Source organism: Aethina tumida, chromosome 1 (genome assembly GCF_024364675.1).
Source record: "Aethina tumida isolate Nest 87 chromosome 1, icAetTumi1.1, whole genome shotgun sequence".
NCBI lineage: Eukaryota > Metazoa > Arthropoda > Insecta > Coleoptera > Nitidulidae > Aethina > Aethina tumida.
Genome location: NC_065435.1, coordinates 56,645,283 through 56,669,322, shown reverse-complemented (window position 1 = coordinate 56,669,322; position 24,040 = coordinate 56,645,283). Strand labels below are relative to the sequence as shown.

The window sequence follows — 24,040 nt, the reverse complement described above, 5'->3', positions numbered from 1 at the left end:
ATTTATACAAAAATTTCTTAAATACATATTTTCTTCTGGAATATTAATTGGAAAAACTGGCAATGATGTAATGAACTGTGAACAACAAATATGCAACTAACACTGCGGCGAGTTCACTGCACAGTGCAGGATTTCGCTTAAATAAGTGTTGTGATGTAAAATTCGTTTATTTCTCATCCTTGTGAAATTAATTTGTGTAACATGCGTTGCATATCCATTGTTGGAGTTATGTGGCGTTAGCCATAATACGGAATCCAATAAGTTTAAGTTCCAGGCATAAAAACCGTTTAAAAATTGTGAAAAAAAATTCCTGACACAGGCCGAAGTATATGTTAATTTTTTGCGAATTCACCCACGAAATCTGCGCGTCGATTTGAGAAATTGAACAGCTGATTAATATACGTGTGGCGCTGCTGCGTTGTTCCGTTGTACTAGCGGATCGAGCATGGTCTTGCATTGAAGTCAGGTGAATTTGAGTACCTTGATAAGTATTTAAAATGAGTTCCGAGGCCTCAGTCGCCGGTTGCAGTGTGTGCGGTAGCAATCAGAATTTGTTGCGTTGCGGTCGTTGCAAGACGATCTTGTACTGCTCGAAGGATCATCAGAAGCAGGACTGGAAGAGGCACAAAGTGGCTTGCACCAGTCCGGATTCAATCGACAAAAAGTATTGCCACTACGTCGAGGATCCAATTAAGAATAACGTGATACCGGTTGAGGGTAGTTCAGAAAGTGAAATTTTGAGTTGCATCGCTCAGGACTTGTCGCCGAATTTGGAGTACACGGAAACCGACAGGACTTCGACGGAGAAATCCTTGAAGTCGGCATCAGAAGCAATGCCGATCAGCGGCGAGAACATTGTCAAACCGAAGAAGTCCTTCATCAAGGACTTCCCGGAAATTACTTTGCAAAAGGAGGAGCATCTTGTTCATAACATTGATGAAGATGAAATGTGCAGGAATGTTATTAGAGATCTGACTAACTATGGGCTATGCGTTGTTGATAACTTTTTGGGACAAACATTAGGAAAGACTGTTCTAAGGGAGGTGCTAAATCTGAATAAGCAAGGTGTGTTTCGAGATGGACAGTTGGTTTCTACTAAAGGGAATAAGAGTGACTTGAAGACCATTCGCAGTGATCAAATTTGTTGGGTGGATGGCAGGGAGCCATGCTGTAAGAACATTGGGAATCTGATTAGCAAAGTAGATACATTAGTTATGAGGGCCAATAGAATGGTCAACAATGGCAAACTTGGAGATTACAAAATCAAGGGACGAACAAAAGTGAGTATCAATTTTCTTTTTATAAAAATTGATTTAAATTTGCATTTGTTTACATTACCTTTTATTTTACTATTATATTTTCCAAATCAATTCACTGTGGAACTGACTGTCACCTTATAAAGTAACTGCTTCATATTAAGTAAGATAAAAAATAACTAAGACGGAAATTGCCTGTTTTAAAATATTTTACAAGTAAAATTCTAAATTCATGTATTAAAAATTTAACACATGTGCAATGTAAAGCTGAACCACAAGAAAAATAATTAAATTTAAAGTAATATCAATTGCAATTGAATTATTTTTTTAATTTTAATCAAAATTGTATTCTTGATCACAATATACTACCAATACCAAATTACATAAATATATATATTTATGTAATTTACTGATTTTATATATATGTATATAAAATCAATAAATTGTTCAAAATCTATTATTAATTAATTGTTTTCTCTGTAATTTCCCTGTTTTATTATTTCTTTAACGAAATGCAATTAATATTTACTCTAAATCGTTAAAAGTATGTTAAAAGCAAGTTAATATTTACGAATTCTTCCTATAACTATTCTAGATTACTAATTATAATATATCAATTTTTCAAATATTTTAATTAATTTATGGAAACAAAAATATTGATTTAAGTTAATGTGAACATACTAGTAAAAATTATTTAAAGTATATACAAATAAATAACTGTAAGACTTTAACATTGATATAATTTACAATATTTTATTATATATGTATATCTACATAACCAACTTTAAAAGAATGAGATAAATAAACCATAAATTTATATTTATTTTTGTTCTCCTTGCCTATAATTTAAATACCGTGGTGCAATTATCATTATTGTGGTGTAAATTTAAATACAAACTTGTTTTTATCTCTTTATTCTTATTATAAGAATTTGTGCTTAAATGTGTTTTAGTAAGTTTACAGTTTGCTGTTATGTAAAAAATGATAATTTTGTATTTCAATAAGATTTATATAAGTTTCTTACAAGACAATTTTCTGTAGTGCTTCTTTGCCAAAAGGATTAGTGTATGAAAATAGTAAATGCTTATATTTTTAACAACTTTCTAATTTGGCTACATGCTAATGATTTATGCAAAATTTGCATTGCACATCATTTAAAATTTGTAGGGGCGCCCCAGTAAGTGTTATGTTCATTTACATTAATTTTTAACGTTGTATGCAAGACTGCCTTGGTGCATGTGTTTTCCTACTTATTATTATTGATTTAGTAAAGTCCGGGAAAACTCGATAAGTAAATAAGTTTTATGTTATGATCACGTACGCATATTATAGTTTTGTTTACCAACATTAAACTATTATAATAGATAAGTGAATAGTAATTTACTACAGTGCTACTTTGTCAATAACGATTGTAATCTGGAAATTATGTATGTGCATATTTTTGACTACTTTCTAATTTGGTTACGTGCTGGTGATCTGCGCAAAATTTGCACTGTAAATCGTCTATAATTTGTAACTGTGGATGCACCACCGGTACAGTACCCGTATGTGTTTTATTTACGTTTATTTTTAACAGTGTGAGTGCAAGAATCCGAATGGTGTTATGGGTTTCCCCAGTCACAATTTATATTGATTTAGTAATCTCCGGGAAAAGTAGATAAATAAATAAGCTTAATGTTGTGATCACGTAGGCATATTATAGTTTTGTTTACTAACATTAAATTATTACAATAGATAACAGAATATAGTTTTTTTGAAATTTTAATCGTATTTATGGTGCATTTTCGTACGATTTTTATCTAGGCACGTATCAAATGTTTAATTTAAAGTATTTAAATAGATTTAGATAAAATTAAACAAAAAAATTGGACCACGTAAAATATAATAGTGTGTACTTGACTAAAAATACGCAGGGTTTAAAGTCGAGAAAAACAACACCCACGAAAGAGTAGGCTTGAATGAACGGATACGGCAAAGAACTGAACGTTTCCTATGATGTTTATAAACAATTACGTTGTCAATTGACTGACCGTAACATTGGTTATCGCGATAGTAAATCGGTAAAGATTCAGTCACCTTGCTTGTACGACGTACACGTGAGCTATAGATTTTATTGTGATGAGTAAAAATAGACTTAAACCAGTGACACTAAACCGAAACTGTTAAGTAACTAATTTAAATACGGTATCACGTAGTAATGTAACAAATTATTATTTGTCAGGCATTGACGAAGAACTCTGCTGCACGATTTTTTGGGTTCACCTTCCAGCAGCGTATGCCTTTAGTCACGTAGTCCCGAAAAACTAACGAGCCATTTCACATAATTCACAAATAAGTGATCTGAATTACAGCTGATTGCATACCAAATGTGAAAAGCGAGGTCCTACGTGACGATGATCACTAAAACTTTTAAATTTTATATAAATATCATTAAGATCTGATAAATTATTATTGACTTTTCTGTGCATTCTTATTTAATCAAACGAGTTTTTGACGTGATGAACAATTTTAATTTTACATTTTAATCTAAATGTTTCAAAATCATTTTTGGAATCGTTATATGTGTTTTTTAATAATTTACATATAAAATTTGATGTTTATAAAAATAAAATTACAGACTAAATATTATTTGGGTGTGTTATAAATACGTTATATGGCAAAATATTATGCAACAATTGTTTCAACGTTGAATAATGATTTTGTTTAAAAACAAATCTTTAAAGCGAAATAAGAAATTTCACAACTAATGAGAAAATGTTTCATATAATATCTGATGTTAATTGCATAATGCAAAAACTGTGATTTGCAATTTACTTGGAACAGAAAAAGTCTTAAAGGTAACAAAATAACTATTAATTTTATTCCCAAACTGATACTTTTTAAATCTCTTGATTGTTTAGAAGAAAATACACTTCGCAAGACTCACGTGACGTAAATCATTTAGAAAAAATATTGTTCTTATCAAAATTAATGGTTATATTGCTCCGAAATAGTTTTATTCCTCAAGTTTACGCTTTGAGTACTAATCAAATGTATTAAGAGAAAATAACATTACAAATTGTTTAAAATATATTTAGTTAAAGGTATTAAAATATTAATTTGTTAATATAATCTTCCAATTGATATATTCTTTATCTATTGGTTATTTAGAATAAAATATACAGCGCAAGAGTCACATGACGTAGGTCATTTAGAAAAATATTATTCTTATCAAAATTAATAGTTATATTGCTTTGAAATAGTATTATTTATGAAATTAATGTTTGGAGCAGTTATTAAGAGAAAATTAATAAAAACTATTAGTTTAAGGTATTAAAATATTAATTTTTATAATTCTATTACAAATAATATAATAAAACATACAATGTGTGGCAAGTCACTTAGAAAAATATTGTTCTTATCAAAATAATAACTCGAAATAGGTTTATTCATTAAATTAATTTTCTGAGTAATAATCAAATTATTAAAAGAAGAATTATTAAAACTTGTGAAGTTAAAGGTATTAAAATATTGAATCTTATAATTTTATTTTCAAATTGCCATTTTCCTTATCAATTGGTTATTTCGAATAAGCACAAGACTCACATGACGTAAGTCAATTGTAAAAATATTGTTCTTATCAAAATTAATACTTATATTGTTTTGAAATAGTTCGGAGTAATTATTAAAAGAAAAATTAATAAAAAATTATATTAAAGTAGTTAAAGGTATTAAAATATAAGTTTTATAATTTCATTATAAATAATATAATAAAATATTGACTATTTGTCGTAAGTCTCTTAGAAAAGTATTGTTTCAATCAAAATCAATAACTTCAAAATAGATTTTAATCATGAAATTAATTTTCTGAGCAATAATCAAATTTATTAAAAGAAGAATTGCTAAAACAAGAATTAAACTTAGGCAGTTAAAGGTATTAAAATATTAAATATCACTTCCAAGTTGCCACTTTCCTTATCAATTGGTTATTTAGAATAATATATACAGCATAAGACACACATGACGTAAGTCAATTGTAAAAATATTGTTCTTATCAAAATTCATGGTTACATTCCTTCAAAATATTTTTATTTTTGAAGTCAATGTTCTGAGTAATAATCATGTTTATTAAAAATGAAAAATTGTATTAGTTAAGGGTATTAAAATATTAATTTTATTTTCAAACTTTCCTTATGTATTATTTATTTAAAATAATACATACAGTACAATAATCACAGGATGTAAGTCATTTGGAAAAATATTGTTCTTATCAAAATTAATAGTTATGATCCTTCGAAAAAGGTTATTCAACACATTAATTATTATTAACGACTTCTTTCCATAATTTATTTATCAAATATATATACGTAATGTCCCACTTTCAGATTTGCCCCTGTAAAGTCATATCTCTAAAAATTTGGGACACAAATAGTTGGTTAACTTTCACGTGAAACAAAAAAATAAAAATAAAAATAAAATTCAAGATCCTTCAGACCAACGAACCCTGAGTAACCGTTCGTTTCCTGCAACAATCGGACATGGTCAAACCGGCGTTTTGTTTACGGTGTTGTGGATGTTGTCCATGCTGTGGCCAAGGTGTCGTGCGACGATATCGGGCCGGTTGCACGTGCGGAAACGGTGTTGTCCGTACGTTAAAAATAATGGGACTTTCGTGCGACCGCGCTGTGTGTGCGCCCAGAAATTTTGCGTACGTGACGAGCTGCATGCTCGTCCCGTTCAATAAGCGTTGCCAGCGGCTGTCAATATTTCCAGTAAGCTGGGCGCCACCGATGCCGATTATCGATACACCGCACTACTACATATTTGTTTCTGGCTCAATTAGCGATATTCCTTAATCACGGAAATGTGGATAATGTTGGTAAATTTATTAATAATTAACGAACGATAGCAACGACGAGTCCTTACTTTCTCGTGATAGGTTTTTGGTGCCGCACCATTGTTACGATGCAGCGATTGGCGGAGCGGTTATTTTATTTCGCAGCAATTAAATTAAAATACATGTTTCTGTAACACTAACACAAATTTGTTATTTTGTCTCGTTTTATGCACAAAAACAAATAGTTTAATTTTTATTAGACACACTAAAGGTAGGTGTTTCTTCGGAATAAGGAACAGTGGTGGCGGCGCCTTTGACGGTTCAGTAATCTTCAATTCTTCGAAGTAGGAATTCATAAGATTAGAAGGTGACCAAGTTGAACCGAGATACCGAAATTATGTAATAAAAGTCTTAAAGAATGCACATTGTGGTTATCGTGCATCTTACTAACGGAAATAAAATGTCTACGAGTATGTTTTTAGTTTATTAATTAAGCTAAAAAGTACAAAATTTGAGTAATTGTGTTTATAATTTTTAAAGTCCCTCATCCCTAATATAAAAATATACTATATCAGTTGATTAAAATATTAAGAACAGAAACATTTTTAGCATGTACATTAGAAAGAATAATATTTCTTATTTTAATTAATTCTGTATGAATTCGAAAAATGACTACATATTCTAGGATACCCTGTAAACAATGTCGTTGAGTTTTAATATATTTACACCATTTGCGACAAATGCAATAAGTATTTATGAAATAAATATTATGTTTTATTATTTCCCATTATTGAAAATGTATCCATATTATTAAATAACAAAAATGTATTTTATATTACAATATATTAATTAAAACTTATTAAATATGTTCTTATAAAATACTGTATATTATTATTACTATTTATTATTGTCTATTAGTTAAATATTAAAAACAATTAAAGCTATTATTTGACTATAAAATATTAAAACGTGTTGTAATTTACTAAAAAAACAATAATGAAACAAATAAGCCTTGAATGTTTTTTTACAGCAGTCTAACTCCTGTAGAAATATTAAGTAGTTAAAACTAAAGTTATATTACAATCTAAGCCATATAAGTAAAAGATAATGTTCATTCCTTACCTTTACTTAGATGAATTTAATCACATCTTATGTACAAAATGACTTTAAAATGTGCACTCTTAAAAAGTAACAGTATATTTTTATTATTGATTATCATATTAAAATTTGTATAATATAGTGGCCATAATTATAACTATTATAATGTTCTAAAATTATGAGCTGTACAACTTGAATTATATTCCAGTGTATGTACTGTTTATTGTTTTTCTATTATTGTTGTGTCTATTAAGCAGTGGAACACTGAAAAATATTCAACAGGTTTGAAAAACTTGAATGAGTCAATAAATTAATAATTCGAATGTCAGAAAAGAATCTATTCTTATCGTCAACTCAAATTAAAGCCGAAATGGAGGAAATGGGAATTTCTTTGAAAATTTAGTTTAAAGGCTGTGAGAAGGGGGTTTGTTTGGGTGGAGACTTATAAAGAGAGCCCTCCTTTCTATTGAAAATGTGAAAGTCTATCATGTCCATGATCACGTCCACTGAACCACTGAAAAATTTACATTTAATTTATATAAAATGGTGGTTTAGCTTATGTTAGATGTCCTACAGGGATAAGACTACACAAGACATTTACCCACTGTGAAACAGGTTGTGGCTTAATTATGGTATAGGAATGCTTCTCTGCTTATACGCTATCATTGTATAAAAGGGCACATGGACCGATTTATGTTTAGGGATATATTAAACAACAATTTGTTTGCACATATTGAAGAAACGATACAGTTAAGTAATGTGTTTCAACACTGTGACGATCATACACACAAATCCAAAATTGTGGCATATGTTTTGTCTTGGTCGCCACCATCTCCAGATACTAACCCTACAGAAAACAAATGGCATCACGTTAATAGTCAAATTCGATATAAAAATTATACAAACTCTTTACAGCTAATCAAGAAGTTTGAAGAAATATAGCCATGTAATATATTCGGAAATTGTTGAGTCTCTGCTTCGGAGATGAAGTTGCTATGTTTATGTTAAGCTCAATTAAGAAAAATATTAATTTTTATAGTATAATTAATATTAATTTAACAATTCACATTAAGTAAAGTAGTTATGACCATAATTTCAAACAATGTTTTCTAAAGTCTAAATACTATAAAGTAAAAAGCTATAACTGTCCCATAAAAAATACAAGAATAAGATTATATTGACCAACTATGTGTTGGAACAATAATAACAGATAAAACAATAAACATAATATGCTAACATCCAGTGATATCTTAATTTTTATTAATTTCAAAATATTTTTCCTTAAATACATATCTGACATACAATTTTTTCTCTGTATACATCTAAAATAGTTGATTTATGACTGATAATGAACACAAATGCTAGTTTACTTAGTAGGGAGGTAATCTAAACTGATTATCTGTTCCAAAACTGGATCGCAACTGCTTCAACGTACGTGATTGATAGCAAAACATCGTTTGAAAAAATGCATCTTTCGAGTACCCCGTATCAACAACAAAAAGAAAAGATCTCCATGTGCACATTTAAATCAAGTGGTTTGGGTCTTTAAATTTTTGTTTGTTGATTTAGAAGTCGTTACCATAGTTTTTGCCAGTTAGATTAGTTGTAGACAGTCGTGTGTCATTCTGACCGTACTGCTTTCTCAGACACAACTCAAAAAGTAAACTCCACATATTATTGTATTGTTGCATTTCGCAATGTCTGGAAAACGAATCATACTGCGCGTGGATCACTCTCGCATAAAGGTGAGGCACCGCAAGCCCAAGTCGAAGATCAAGAGGCAACAGCGCAAGGGGGAGAACGGCGAGTCGAAAATGGAGCTGTTCACGATCGTCATCCCCACGTTGCTCCTGATGCTTATATTAATCGTCGTGTTCGTGTATGTTCAGACGAGGCCCCGAACCGATGTCCAGTAAATATAAACTGATCTGAATAAATGTTCAAATAAACTGTGATTTCATAAATACACCGTTTTCTTATTTCAAATAATACAAATGTTTGGGTCTGAGGTATTTTAATTTTGAGGCGTGGGGGGTAATGGAAATGTCAGACGTGCTGTCAGTACTACTGTCGTTGCAAACGATACGGGTATAATTTTGATTTTGTATCAATGTTTGTGGTTTGCAAACAACCAAATACATCGACAGGAATATAATAATGACGAGGTTTTCATTTTTAAGAATTTAGTGGCAATTATGGTCAATTTCAATGATGGATCCTTTGAACCTCAACCCACAAATACTGTTATGTTGTATCTTTCATGTTGATGTGTTCCAACTAATCATATTATGAGTGTAACTTCCTATGATGGTATATTAAAACAATTTTATCTGTTGAATATATAATAATTATTATGGTAATTAACAGTATATTGTATCATTTCAACGTTAAATAAATGAATATTTAACATTAGTAAATAAAGATAAAATAATGTTATTGTTTAATTCAATGTGAGAACGTAATAAAATATCAGAAATCGTTATTTTATTACGTTTATCTTATAACGGAAATAATATGTAATAAAATAATCATATATGGTTATTGATATTGAAATACCCTATATATTTGACAAAATGTATATGTTAAATAAAAAATAAAATATTTCATTCAGTTGTTGAATGAAATTACAAGTATCTTTAATTGTCTTGTATTCGCTATTCATTTTTAAAAATAATAATTCATATTAAAATTATTTAGATCGATATTGAACCAAAACCAGTATTGATTTTAACCACCTAAACAATCTTATTTTCTACATTTGAGAATGAACTCCAAGGGTCTTGACAAAGAACATAGAAAAGCATTCATTATGACAAATCGAAGTTGCATTTTAATGTAACATATCTAAATCGTGAAGAAGACAGTTACGTCATTACGTTTTTCTAGATTGTCCTTCAATTATGATGAAAAGTTCGCTTTCTAGTTTATTTAGAAATACGTGACAGACAACCTGTAGAGAGCCGATATTGTTTACTGATTTGATATCGATCTCTTATGAATGAGTTTAGATATATCTTTAAAATGCCTAATTTCCATGTTAGATATCTGAGTAAAACAATAATAGAATACCTACAACAGATTGTTTACATTACCTTTTGTTTACCTTATTCATGTACTACTGGTCGATAACCATGATGTTCGGTGGTAAATAAAATTGTGTGCTTTATATTTATTTTGCGTTGCAAGGCAAATCAATTTGTGTATTGTTAAAACGCAGAATTCATTTATCTACTCGAATTTTATTACTGTTTTATGACTAATACAACTATTTATGATTGCCGATTTAAATAGTCATACTTATAGATAAAACGTAATAAATATTTTATTATTGTTGAATAATTGTTTAATGTTGTGTGCTTTTCTGTTATCGAATGCAGTAATTGTTTTAACTAACTGAACACTGTTTATTTTCAGGCAATGGTGGCGTGTTACCCGGGCCTAGGATCTCATTACGTGATGCACGTGGACAACCCGAACAGGGATGGTAGGTGCATTACGGCAATTTACTATTTGAATCTTAATTGGGATGTGCAACAGAGCGGCGGTTTGCTGCGGATATTCCCCGAGGGTTGGAGAGGAGACAAAGTGAGTTAATGCGATTGACTGATTGCACGGCATTTACTAAAACTGTATCACGTTTCTAGGTGGCCGATATCGCTCCACTTTTCGACCGGCTGTTGTTCTTCTGGTCGGACCGACGAAATCCCCACGAAGTTCAGCCGGCGTACGACACCCGATATGCAATAACCCTATGGTATTTTGATACTGTAGAACGGGAGGAGGCTCTCCGGCGATTTGCGAAAGAACGTAAGCACGCCTGGCGTTCTGGTTTTGCAAATTTGCTAAATGTTTGATTGTTTTTCTAGGGAGCAACTCGAAATCTTCATCGTTGTCAGAATGACCCATTTTGGGTTTGCGACAATAGAATCCATGAGACTGTGCTTGGTGGTCCTATGATTGTGATAACTTGATATAGTCCGAGGCCTTGGTGGTCTTATTTAATATCCATATATACATATATGACACAGTTTATGTAACAAGGTCCAGTACATCTGCAAAATATCCGGATTTATGGATAATTTTACACTGTACTCTGTGGTTCATTGTGAAAGGCCTTGATTGTGTGATATTTAATCGTTTTTTATGAATCTTAGCCACCAGTTTTCTATCAGTTTGATTTTAATAAGTATTTCTTTAATCTATATTCTAGTTATTATCTAATTAGGAGTTTTAACTGTATATAATAGACTAACAGTAACATGTTTGTTACCAAATATGTTGTATAATATGTACCTACTTAAATAATGTATCTTGTTGTATCATAGGGTTGCTAATAAGTAAACTGCTCAAAACACATTTACTTGACGAAGATAGTTGTGTTGTGTGAATCGATGTATAGCGAGATAAATAAATAGGATTTATATATTTTATTACTACAATGATATTGTATATATACAAAATAAATTCTATAAAGAGAAAAGTGTATATAAATATTGTTCAAATTCAAGAATTGAAAATGTTTGATTTTTAATTTACTAATAAATATATAAAATAAATACGTTTCCCGTTATTTTATATTTGCAGTTAATCTGTGATATACACTGATTTAAGATATTAATGCACTCCCCATTATTTTTAAAATAAAAAAATCCTGTCGAAGTAAACGGTGAACTCTCAGCTTGAGTTTTCTCAAACTGTATTCTTCGAGGAAGAAGGTTGGAGTTACTCCAGCATACCTAATATGTTTATTGTGTTTGATACATCAATTTCCTGAATGTTGCTGCTACTTGAAGACTGGTGACCGCACCAGAAGACCAAGATAGGGTAGACATCTCTAGAACTCCTGTCCAAAATCGTTTTTTAACTTTCTTTAAGACATCAGTTAGAAAATGTGGGTGTTCGAATGAGTATTGAATCAATTCTTAGGAGAGATAATTTACAACCCCGTGGCTCTGCACAAGGCGCGATATTAGCCGTGGATCATCGTGGAGCTCGGCTACATTTTCCTTCAGAGGAAAACAAATTAGGTAAAAGCGGATTAAAAACAAGCTCTCTTTACGATTGTGTCTAGATTTTGCCTGTGCACATGCGATAGGTAGGTTCATGTGTTTCAACGACCCAATGAGAGATATGTCCAGTGTAAATTACTAAATACCACCTTATTTGGCGGAGGTGCAATTATGGTGTTGAGAGACATTAGATAACATCACGTACTGACTTAGTTGTATTAAATAATGACAATGTTAATGCTGAACATTAAATTTTGGACAATGTCGTACCATACATATGCTTTCTAAGTTGATCCAATCATTTACTAATGCAGGATAATGTTCGATCACACGATTATGGGATCGTCGAAACCTTCCCAAGAAACTGGAGAATTGGGGGGGTCATCTTGCCGAAATTAGGGACAACCTGGGAAATAGAGGTGAAAATATTAAATAAAATTCATTAATTCATATAAAAATCGATTATATTAATATTAATTAATTTCTTGGAGCAGTGCATATGAACTGGAACTTTTACTGAATTTATCTTCATTACTAGGATGCACTAACTCATTAATTATGTACTTAAATTAAACCTATAAATTTTATTTTTCTATATAAAAGTGAGTCGGTTAGTATCGATGGTACCTACCGTAGCGTTAATTCTGTGGAAAAAATATCGAAATATTGTAATGGGGCTCAGCTCTAGAACTCTAGTTAATGAAGGTCTCCTGAAATTTTATTTTACGTAATTTTTACTAAAATCTGTGAAATGAAATTAAAATAACAGACAAATATCCAACTAAATAAACTTACCTGTTCATCAGGTTTACTATATAACGAACAATAATAGTAATGAAGATAATCTAATTTATTTCATAAGTATAATATAAGTATTACTTAAGGCTTAAGTCTTGATGTTATTATTTATATCCGCCTAAACTGGTAGATTACCAAACTCAACGTACACATTAATCCGGGATTAAATTGTAGGGTATAAATGGGTATTAAATTTTTTACCAGAATTGCATGTGCAACAGCCCTGTGCATAATACCCATTTCATGTTAAAAATAAATGGAGTATTAACAAAATAAATTATTTTCTATGATTATTAGTTTAAGTAGCAATATTACCCTTTAAAAAAATCTTCATATATTATTTATATTTGATTTCCTGGTAACGTATATAGTTTAAATGTATATTTTTTAATGCGTCTTATAAATTTATTAATTCATCACTTTCAATTAAAATCTTAATAGTTCCGTTTATATGTTAAATGTCAATGGTTCCGAACTTAACATTGGCAACACTGAATTTGAACGTCAAATCTGTCAGGTTTATTTGTCGACCTGTCAGTAATCCGGTAATTTTTGAAAAATTGTTTAGAAGCAGTATTTAATAACATACATCTAATATGGTACGTAAAAATTTCAAAATATTATCAGTAAATGGTTGGAATTATCGAAAAATTAAGGGCGTAACTTATAAATATCCACGTATAAACAATACGCCTCCTCTCTTATCGGACCTCCTTTATTCCAGATTCGCTTTATATTAATACAGAACAGAGCGGGTAAAACAAGACTGGCCAAATGGTATATGAGCTTCGACGATGACGAAAAACAGAAACTAATAGAGGAAGTCCATGCTGTTGTTACAGTGAGAGATGCCAAACACACAAACTTTGTAGAGGTAACATTTCCAACAATTATTTTTCGTAGATTCATCAATAAAAATGTTATGTTTCAGTTTCGAAATTTCAAAATCGTCTACCGTCGATACGCTGGCCTCTATTTTTGTATATGCGTAGATGTGAATGATAATAATTTGTGTTATTTAGAAGCAATACACAATTTTGTCGAAGTTCTAAATGAATACTTTCACAATGTTTGTGAGTTAGATTTGGTTTTCAACTTTTATAAAGTTTACACTGTGGTGGATGAAATGTTCCTGGCTGGTGAAATCAGGGAGACATCCCAGACAAAAGTTTTAAAGCAACTGTTAATGTTAAACTCACTTGAATAAAATGCATGTAAGATACTCAAATATTTGTATTGGGCTAATGAAACAGTTATTTTGTCAGTGTTATATTAAGTACGCACATGTTGTGTTCTTTATTATTTACACAATTTCTATGTTTGGAAGATTTAAAAGTAACAAAGTATGTGTAAAAGGCAATGCTGTGTTGTATATATTATTAAAGTGAATGTTGCCTTACAAATTCAGGTAATTGAATTTATTTTAAACATCATTTTTATTAAATACATAATACAAATAGCCCAATACAAATCAATGCAGTGTACTGATATAAATATCTCTTATGTGTGGAAAAATATGTATATTAAATGTAAAATGACCTAGTTTATGTATGAATATAAAAGTAAACCATCTGAAGTACAATATTCAAGAACCATACTTTAAAAATTCAAGTGCATCCTGTAAGATACTTTGACTCTCCATAGAATTGATTCATTGTATAAATCAAAACGCATATTTATTCTTTATTTAATATCATGGTTTTCCACCAACAAATATTTTATTTTTTTTATTTGATGTGTTGACAAATGTAGAAGTTTGGCACAGAATAATTATGTTGTAAAGTGTTAATGTAAAATATACTGATTATATGACTAAAATCGTTTTATTTCGGACACTGTTATTTGTCATGATGAAAACACTTACAACATTTTTATTCCTTGTGAAGGGTCTCTAGTTTCTAGATAAAGTTCTCAGGCAAATATCAATATAAATTGCATTCTATTGAATTCCCTTCATACAAATTGACACAGCAGTTGGCTTCCTAAATATTTACTCAATTAGTTTTAAAATACCAAAATTATTTGTATATATTTTAAGTATGTTCTCATATATATTTTGTTTATATATTTTATTTATAATACACAAATTGATTAATATATTCATTTATTAGTGTATATTGAGCCAATGTGTTCAACTCGAATATTATTACAGCAAATGAACAAAATTTGGCCTAGGACATCTTTATATGGCCGTCATATCGAAGTGTAAACCCTTCTATTTAAAATCTATTCATGTTTCATTTGTGCGATTCAACATTCCATAATAAAGATGTTATTGTAGAGAAATATGTTGCTTGTTGTGTTCATATACTATAGTAAATAAATCTGAAATTATTATAAATCGTTGACAAATTAATATCCCTATTGACTCCAATTAACCTGGTTTTAGTAATAAAATCAAATTATTTGCTTAACTTTATTTATCTACTTACAATTAAACTAATTTGTACGTACTAAATACATCAACTTACAAAAAGTTATTTATGTTAAAGAGGTAAATATGGATTATGTCTTATGTTTTTTAATAAAATTTAACATAATAATAAAAGTTTGTGAATTTACAAAAAATATTAATGTAATCTTTAGTTAACAGTTCAAATGTACCAAATATTTTATAAATCGTGCTGGCATAAGTAAAATATGATTGATGTGAATGACGTGATAGCCCAATCGGCCTAAGTTGTATGAAAACGCCTTTTCATATTTACATTGTCCGAAGTCAACAATAATCCTATTATATCACATTTTTAAAATCAGCTCTTTTATATTTTACACAGTGTTGCTTTGAATGCGTCCTCTTCAAAACATTGTGTACATAATACCACCAAGATTTTTTATTCCATTGTTTATAGTGGTTTGTAAAAAAAATAAATATATTTTTATTCAAATAACAAATTCAAAAAACAAATGAAAATTTTTAAAATCATTAAGTCAGCTAATGTCTAAGAAATAACTGAAGTATTTTGCTGCAGTTTTTTAAAAAATGTTGCAACTATAATGTACACCGTTTGTAGTCAGCTCAAAGGAAAAACATGAAACAAAAGATAAAGTCTGCGATATTTGACATGAAATTTTGGTATAGAACAGGCAATCCATCAGTGAACGTTTTAGCCGAGACGAAGCCTAAAATTGGAATACTTCGGAATAATCCATAATAATAAATAATATTTGTATAATTTTATAATAAGTTGGATAGTTTGTATCCCGTTATGCAAGACCTGAAACACAACTAACACAAAATCATTATGTTAAACACAAACTTCCGTAAAATATTTACCTCCACATCGCAAGAAATGTAAATTTGCTGCGTTTCCGGAAACTTGAATGCCTTAAAACTGGTATACAAAAAACTCTTGATCTCCATATCCTTTGGGAGTGTATACTTCTGCCATTCACCGATAATTTTACTTCTCCTACAACGATTTTCGTTTAAAATGTGAAACTTGAACGAAAGCATTCGTTCCAATACCTGTACTTGAGTCCGGTTAATAAAAATTTATTCTTGGCTTTCAGTGCGTTCGGCGCGTCGGACGCCCAACATTGCGTCACTCGCGCATCGTACATGTTTGATTTGTCCCTAAGATACACATAAATAGTCAACGGCTCACCTATTGATACGTCGCTGCTTTCCATAATGCTAGTCTGTAACGAAAAATGTGTGAATATATTACGCAAGAATATATATTTTTAAATTTCACTTTTATCGTAAATATGGTACTTTTACTTTGACGATTTGTTGACTTTAGAAGTTTAGGGTTTTAGTGGATTAATGGGATTCATTAATTAGTAGTGAATGAATTGTAGGAATTAGTTATTCAGATTTGCGGAATAAATTTTTTAGTTGCATGTGAATAATTATAAATCGCTAATTGGTTGTAACAGTTACATTTCTTGTACATGAATGCAATACATCTAATGACTGTCTTTAATGTTAATTATGTTCGGTTCGTAACAAGATCTCGTTATGAAGAATCTATAAATGGGTATAAAATGTAAACGTAATTGTTCTAATTGAAGTATAATTCTTCTTTGATTTATGTATTTTTTACATAACATTTCTTATAATTAATATAAAATTATAAGATATATTTTATTGTTATTTGTGTGCTGTTATAATAATAAATTAAATAATAAAAAACAATGTTTACCGTATTGTATACAGGACATACGTAATTTAAAATTTTTAAATAATAGTTTTTAATAATATAATATAATATAATAATGATAACACATTTTTAAAATTTGGGTATAAAAAATATTTATTGTGGTATGTGTGATAATATTTCTACGACAATTTCAAATTTCATTTCGCAACATATAAAATATATAATAAATTGAATAACATTTACTTACATAAGGAAAAGTACCCCTTTGCACTTCCACCCATGTTAACACTGGATCATCAGAAGTGGGCACCTCAAAATATTTTATATTAATGTGAGACTTCACATGCACAATATCTTTTGCCGTTTCTGTGCCGTTATCACTCGCCCTCACCTGCAACACAAACCTCGGTCACTCCGAATTATTTTTTATCACTTACAAACGCACATTTTGGAATACTATACGCGAGGTGCACAACAACAGTGCAAATATCGTCTCTATCGGGCGGGCCATTAATGATGTACCACTCGGAAATCTAAAAATCAAATGAGAGCTGAGATGTCTCCGTGGTCGGTGGATTCACACGAAAATCTAGTATGACCTAGATCGACAGGAAATGCGGATTTCGATTGTCGTGGATTGATTTGTGATCTATTGGGGCGTGTTATGTGGCAATTTTAATGTTGTTTAATAATCAACAGTTTGAAGAAAATTTAAATAATTTACATAAAGTTATACATGTGTTACATTACATTATAGAAGTTGAAAGTGAATAAATATTATTTTTTCATTAAATTGCCGATTATGATTATTTGAAATACCTTATTTTTATCTCTTATATTCTATATATTTATATTCTCGTGTGTTTATTTTATTTATAAATATTTTCTAATTATAAAAGAAATATTTGTATGTACTGTAATTAAATATATAACGCTATAATTTTATATATTTATGTGTAAAAGCAACCGAAAATTATTATTTTACATTTTAATCCCGTAAACAATAAATACAAATATTTATAAAAACAACTGGAAATATTTTATTTATTATTAAGGGATTAAAGTGTTTTAAAGAGATTTGCATAAAAGACGATGAAACACAAAACTCTGTACTTTCTAGTTATGTTAACCACATGAAATAAAATAATCTAGATAAAAATGTCACGTAGTAGTGTAATGAATATTTAAAAAGATTACATCTTAAATTAATCGTATAAATACCTTTTTACACAATTCATCTGAAACACACATTTAAAAAATAAACTTCTGTGTAAATGTCTTTGCCATATCACTAAACACTGTAGTTCACTAATACCTCTTCGTATACTGGTCCTTTATATTGTGGTAAAACAAAATTTATCACATTAATAAACACAGTAGAAAACGATTATACGAAAAAAATGTATATTCGAGGGACATCTTTTTTAAGATCCGCTCTACTCGCTACCTTTTCGACCACAAACATAAAATTTATTACTTATTAACTATATAAGATGATATCTTAGCGGATGAGTTGTGCAATAATTCATTTTTATTCTGGTTTCTATTGTTGCGCAACCTATTTATTATAAGATTATTAATTATGAGGTGCCTGTATCAAGACCACTTCATTTAACAACTAGGGGAAATTAGTTTTCGAAGGTAAAATAATGAATATTCATTATGTAGAGTTCCTTTGTTTTGTGGGTCTGTTTTATATTTCATAAGATTGACAAAAGTTCTTTTTCCGTTTCGAGTTAAGCACTGCTTTATTGGCGAAATTTAGATGCACCCTAATTTGATAACATAATATTTAAAGAAAGTAAAAGTAAGTAGAACATCAAGATTTGCCAAACAATGACGATCCTCGATTATGATAAATAAAGAGTGAATAATCCTTTCGAATTTACAATGCTTTGAGCATATTTAAAACATTATATAGTAAAGAAATAACTGACAATGAAATTAATAGCAGTGACTGGTAAAAGGTAGTATCGATTACTTCTTCAGTTGGTGAATAAACAAATTTGTCTTGAGAATAATAGACTAAATATTTAGTACATATGAACATACGTATGTTCAAAGTGGGAGTACTATTTTAGAAAACAATAAATGAAAATTTCACTTTGTAGAGAATATATCCTTTGTCTGAACCACAATTCGGAGGTGTAATAAATATATTTTGTCATATGGAAATAAGAAAGTGGTGCATATTTAAAATTTTCACGACCATAATAAAACAAATATCATTTTACACAGATTTAATAAATAAAAATACTATACGATAAGTCTTACAAACAAGTGCATAGAAGATATTAATAAAACTTAAGATTTTCTGCACTCTTCACGGTCCACATTCGCTGGCCAATCACAGACATTTGTCACAGTATGGTAAGCAGTGCCAGGTTTACAAGAGAAAATCATTGGTTTTCCATGTACACAGCGATAATACTAAAAATATAATAAATTAAAACAGTTCCTCGAGTAATCCATCGTTAAAATCTCACCTTTGTGCAGTCTTCATGTGGCATGAAATCACCTTTGCATTCAAAATCTGGATTTGGAGCTTCTGTTGGCTTTGGTGGAATGGGAGGATTTGTAGGTTTTGGAGGACTTCCGGGGTGGGGCAACTCCGGATAGTGTACCTCGTTATCTGGTTCTTCTGGTTCGACTGGTTCAACTGGTTCAACATATGCCGGTGGCTGGGTGGTTGGTCTCTTTGTTGTAGTAGCAGCAGTTGTCGGTTTAGGCTTCCTTGTAGTGCTTGTTGGTGCTTGTGGTACCCATTGTCCGGGTTTGGGAGTGGTCACTACTGGTTTGGATCCGTCTTCTGATGGGGTGCTTGGTGGTCTGGCCCATTCAGGCTGAAATATACAATTATATTTTGTTTTCAAGTTATTTGATTAGCTTACTCTTGGTGTGGTCGTGTGGGTAGGTTCGGGCACGTCATATGACATCATGTTAGCGGCTAGAATATGAATGAGCGGGTTCTTGGGTCCACATAAACCATGAAAATCATCCATATCAATAGCCCAGTTCATTGCACCACCATAGCCTTTAGATTTGATCCAGTCCATTTTAATTTGCACACTTTCTGGGTCTTCGTATCCAACCCACTGGTTTCCTTTGTAAGCATAAGGTACTTTTCCAGCTTCATCCCATTTTTTAGTCCAACCAGCATCTTTATTGTTAACTTCGGTACAAATCTAAAATTTTATGTATTGCAGTTGAACAAAATGGTATATTGTAAAATTGTTACCTCGTAGTATGCCAAGAATCCGGTGGCATTGGTGTATGGACCTGGGTCACCACCACCTGCTTCCTTGTTGATGTAAGTGCCTGGATTGTAATTGTTGTTGCTGTTGCTCAACGTGAATGATCTTCCGTAAAATGGAATTCCGACAATAAGTTTCTTCGGTGAACATCCGTAGTCCACCCAAAGTTGAAGACCGTCATTCTAAAAAGCAACCATTTATGGCATCTCATTTAACATTATAAAATCCGTCTACTCACAACGTTCAGAGTTTCGTATGCCCATTGGTCATGTGGTCTCTTATATAAAGGACTGTGCGAGTCAGCAAATCCGGCCCAATTTCCTCTCAAATCGTATGACATCACGTGTATAGCATCAAGTAATCTTAAATTTTCGTATTTATTAAGTCGTTCCCAAAATGTACTTTATCTTAAAACTTACTCGCAAAGTTCTGGTACGTGGTATCCTTCGTTAAGTCTAAATTTGGCGATTGGTACGGCCATTGTAATTTCCCAGCCTTTGCCCTCTTTATTGAAAGCTCTTCTCAGTTCTTCGACGAAATAGAAAAATCTGTCTTTGTCAGAGAAACTGCCACCTCTGTCTGCTGCTCCTGGGTATTCCCAATCCAAATCAAAACCATCAAATCCATATTTATTCATGAAGTCAACCACGCTTCTTATGAATGTGTCTCTTCTAGACTTGTCAGCTACCATAGCAGAATATTTTTCACCGCCTTCGGCCCATCCTCCTACAGCTACTTGGAATTTGACATTCGGGTGTGTTGCTTTAAGAGCTGTGAAGTTATTGAAGCCATTTTGGTCCACATCCAGCTGTAACATTATTGATTGCAATTCACAATATTATTGAGTTGTCAATTTTTACCTCTGGATCTATTACTAGGACGCCCCAAGTTTTATCGTCTACACCAATGAAAGAGTAGACGATGTGAGTACAAAGATCTACTGGTACATCTTCTAAAGCATATCTTCCAACTCCAGGTCTGTAGATAGCCCAGTTACTGAAGTAACATACAACTCTTGCAGGTGTGGCATCTACAAAGTATTAAATATTGCTTAATATATGCCATTTACAATAAAATTTTGTAACTGTATTGTTCTATTAAATAATATTGCTGCAATGTATTATAATATTTATTTTAATGTATGAATATTAATTTATAATTGATATGCTTACCGGTATATTGCGTTGCAAAAAATATAAATGCCCAGAGCAGGAAGCTTCGCATTGTTACTAGAATAAAAATAGGCTACTTAAAATAAATGGTATAAACAAAATAATACATTTATCATTTATCGTTTAAATAAACTTGTTAAGTACAGCGCCACCACGTCTAAATTCGTAACTACCACGAGTAACTATTGTTGCATATCTATTTACATACCAAATTTATTAATTTATTAAAATAATTATCATAAATTGACAATAAATAAAATCTCAATCAACGCAAGATTTAATCGTTGGACGACTGCTGAGGCAAGATGCATATTAAGCGGTGCATCTGCATAAAATTCCTGAGCGCGGGTGTCAAAGAACTTCTCGGTTAGAATCGTTGCACCTTATGTAAATAATAACAAATAATATAAATAAACATAACGATGATGGGACGCGAAGTGAATTTCAATAGGAAACACGCATGAATCACTTTGATAATCCTTTGTTATCGGTGCTGTCATTGAAATACATATTTGTTTAGTGCAATATTTATCTACTTTTTTGGGATCTGAGCCTGAGGAATTTAAATTGCAAAATTGTAGGTGTTTATAACACTTTTTGGCTAAATATATTCAATTTAAATTGGTTGGTGGATCTATTGACCTAGTGGAATAGTCCAATTCGATAATATATTCCAAAATTACTGTTACGTATAAAAACTATAAACAGAATACCCAATTTACTTTTAAATTTTAAAGAAGTGCTCAAGTAATATTTTAAAATTTTTAGTAAAAATATAATTTATCGCATTAAAAAATATCATTGAAATTGTAAAATTTTTTTTTGCATATTTTTTTATTTTTCAATGGACAAAATTATGGTTACTTTGTGGTCTTTTATTGCTCTCTGTGAATTAAAATCGATTATTCACCAATTGTCTTTTGCTTATTATAATTATTTATTCATTGGTCGAAGTGCAAGTGTAAAAAAAATTATAATTCAGCGTTACTAAAACAGAGAGAATCAAGAAGAGATGTTTAAGAATTTGCGACTAAATAAGTCAGTTGTTATCGTATTATTAAAAAAATTAGATAAATTGGTGACAGATACAGACAAATTCTGATATCAACTGAAATTAAAGCCAACCTGGAGGAAATGGGACTTGTTGAAATTAATTTAAGGATTATGAGAAGATGATTAGCGGATGCTAAATATGTTAAAGCAGCTTAGAATAACATTCACTGAACCATTTACATATATGAACTTTTCACAGCAATTCATGAAACTCAAAAAGAAAAAATATAGACTTGTCATATATTCGGAAATTGGTGGAGTCTATGCCACGGAGATGGGCAAAAATTATTAAATAAAAAGGATATTTACAATGTGTTAATGTTAAATTAAATAACATAGATTTAGTCATTAAACATTTCTTTCAAAATTAAAGTGGCTGTATTTATGAGCAGCTCAATTCAGACAAATATACGTACCATTTTATAGAATAAGAATGTAGTAGTACCGTAACAACAGAAATACATTAATCTTAATTTAAAAGTTTACATCAAATAAAAGGATTATGGCTAAATTTGTTCAAAAACTTCTATTATGATGACCATCCTAACACCCGAAACTTTTTTGGGTTACAAGAAAAATATATCATATATTTTTTTAGATTGTTTCACCTGTATAAATATTTATATTTATTTATTTGTCTTTTTATGAGAAAAAATTGACAAACAGATTTTTATAAAAATAACAGTAATTAATAAAAAATAAAATAATAATATTTTAAAAAATTATTAAAAAAATGGTAGTAAAATTTAATAAAATTGTAAACTTCATTTATACAATAAAAATGAAGCTCTTAATATATTGTTAAAGTTAAAATCAGATTAATTTGCCTTGTTTGACCCAATAGAACAATTAAAAATGTTATACTTATGCTTACCGAATGTTAAACAATTCTAACTGTCGTCAGTCGATGAATGAAAATAAAAGAGATGAAACCAAAAACACGATCGGACCGCAACTGAGGAAAATCAAGTTCGAGTTCTTGTGCCGACCGTGCGGCAGCTAAAATGACGATTGATATTCCGACGAGTCCTCTTTTATATGTAAAATGGGATGGCGACATTTTTTACAGTGTCATCGAACTACGTGTAGGGACTGCATAAGAATTTCTGAACTTGATTCCAAAATGTAAATAAAACAATCCGACACAGGTTTATCATCACAATCAGATTTCGGCGAATGGATGAATTCCCGACAATATTGTTGGAAAACTGCTCATCATTGTTTTGTTCGTGTTCTCCACCCATAATGGCATAACCATTTGCGAAGTCTTATTGATTAGCTCGTGATAATAAGGTTTTGAAATCCTAAACAACGTATTGTGCACCAAATTTGTTTAGGAGGAGAACTGAAGAAATTACTAAGGGTTGTCAAGTTAATATTCAGTGCTTAATATATATTTTTTATGAAAAAACGCTCTTCAAAATTAATTATTTAAGACGGTTTTTATTAGCTTAATATTTATTGTATTTTAAAAGCGT

The 24,040-nt window shown here is 30.5% G+C and overlaps 4 protein-coding genes across 4 annotated transcripts; 2 read left to right on the top strand and 2 right to left on the bottom strand.

The window, feature by feature from the left end:
* The first annotated feature begins 124 nt into the window (after positions 1-124).
* Positions 125-11,732, top strand: LOC109603171 (egl nine homolog 1). The gene is made up of 4 exons (XM_020019640.2): positions 125-1,280; positions 10,585-10,755; positions 10,815-10,977; positions 11,037-11,732. Exons 1-4 carry the CDS (start codon positions 498-500, stop codon positions 11,069-11,071), a joined length of 1,152 nt encoding a protein of 383 aa, XP_019875199.1. The 5' UTR covers positions 125-497; the 3' UTR covers positions 11,072-11,732.
* A 1,737-nt stretch (positions 11,733-13,469) lies between these two features.
* Positions 13,470-15,318, top strand: LOC109603172 (AP-2 complex subunit sigma). Its single transcript, XM_020019641.2, has 3 exons — positions 13,470-13,576; positions 13,702-13,851; positions 13,909-15,318. The coding sequence occupies exons 1-3, from the start codon at positions 13,574-13,576 to the stop codon at positions 14,182-14,184; spliced, it is 429 nt and encodes a 142-aa protein (XP_019875200.1). The 5' UTR covers positions 13,470-13,573; the 3' UTR covers positions 14,185-15,318.
* Positions 15,319-15,397: 79 nt separating this feature from the next.
* LOC109603182 (uncharacterized) lies at positions 15,398-18,511 on the bottom strand. The gene is made up of 6 exons (XM_020019653.2): positions 18,305-18,511; positions 17,529-17,616; positions 17,331-17,474; positions 16,447-16,619; positions 16,255-16,390; positions 15,398-16,206 (listed from the first exon to the last, which is right to left on the bottom strand). Exons 1-6 carry the CDS (start codon positions 18,319-18,321, stop codon positions 16,156-16,158), a joined length of 609 nt encoding a protein of 202 aa, XP_019875212.1. The 5' UTR covers positions 18,322-18,511; the 3' UTR covers positions 15,398-16,155.
* A 797-nt stretch (positions 18,512-19,308) lies between these two features.
* On the bottom strand, positions 19,309-23,571 carry LOC109603169 (endochitinase). The gene is made up of 9 exons (XM_020019637.2): positions 23,437-23,571; positions 21,510-21,566; positions 21,198-21,367; positions 20,757-21,145; positions 20,576-20,699; positions 20,322-20,519; positions 19,975-20,268; positions 19,570-19,926; positions 19,309-19,513 (listed from the first exon to the last, which is right to left on the bottom strand). The coding sequence occupies exons 2-9, from the start codon at positions 21,559-21,561 to the stop codon at positions 19,388-19,390; spliced, it is 1,710 nt and encodes a 569-aa protein (XP_019875196.1). The 5' UTR covers positions 21,562-21,566; positions 23,437-23,571; the 3' UTR covers positions 19,309-19,387.
* Between the last annotated feature and the right edge of the window lie 469 nt (positions 23,572-24,040).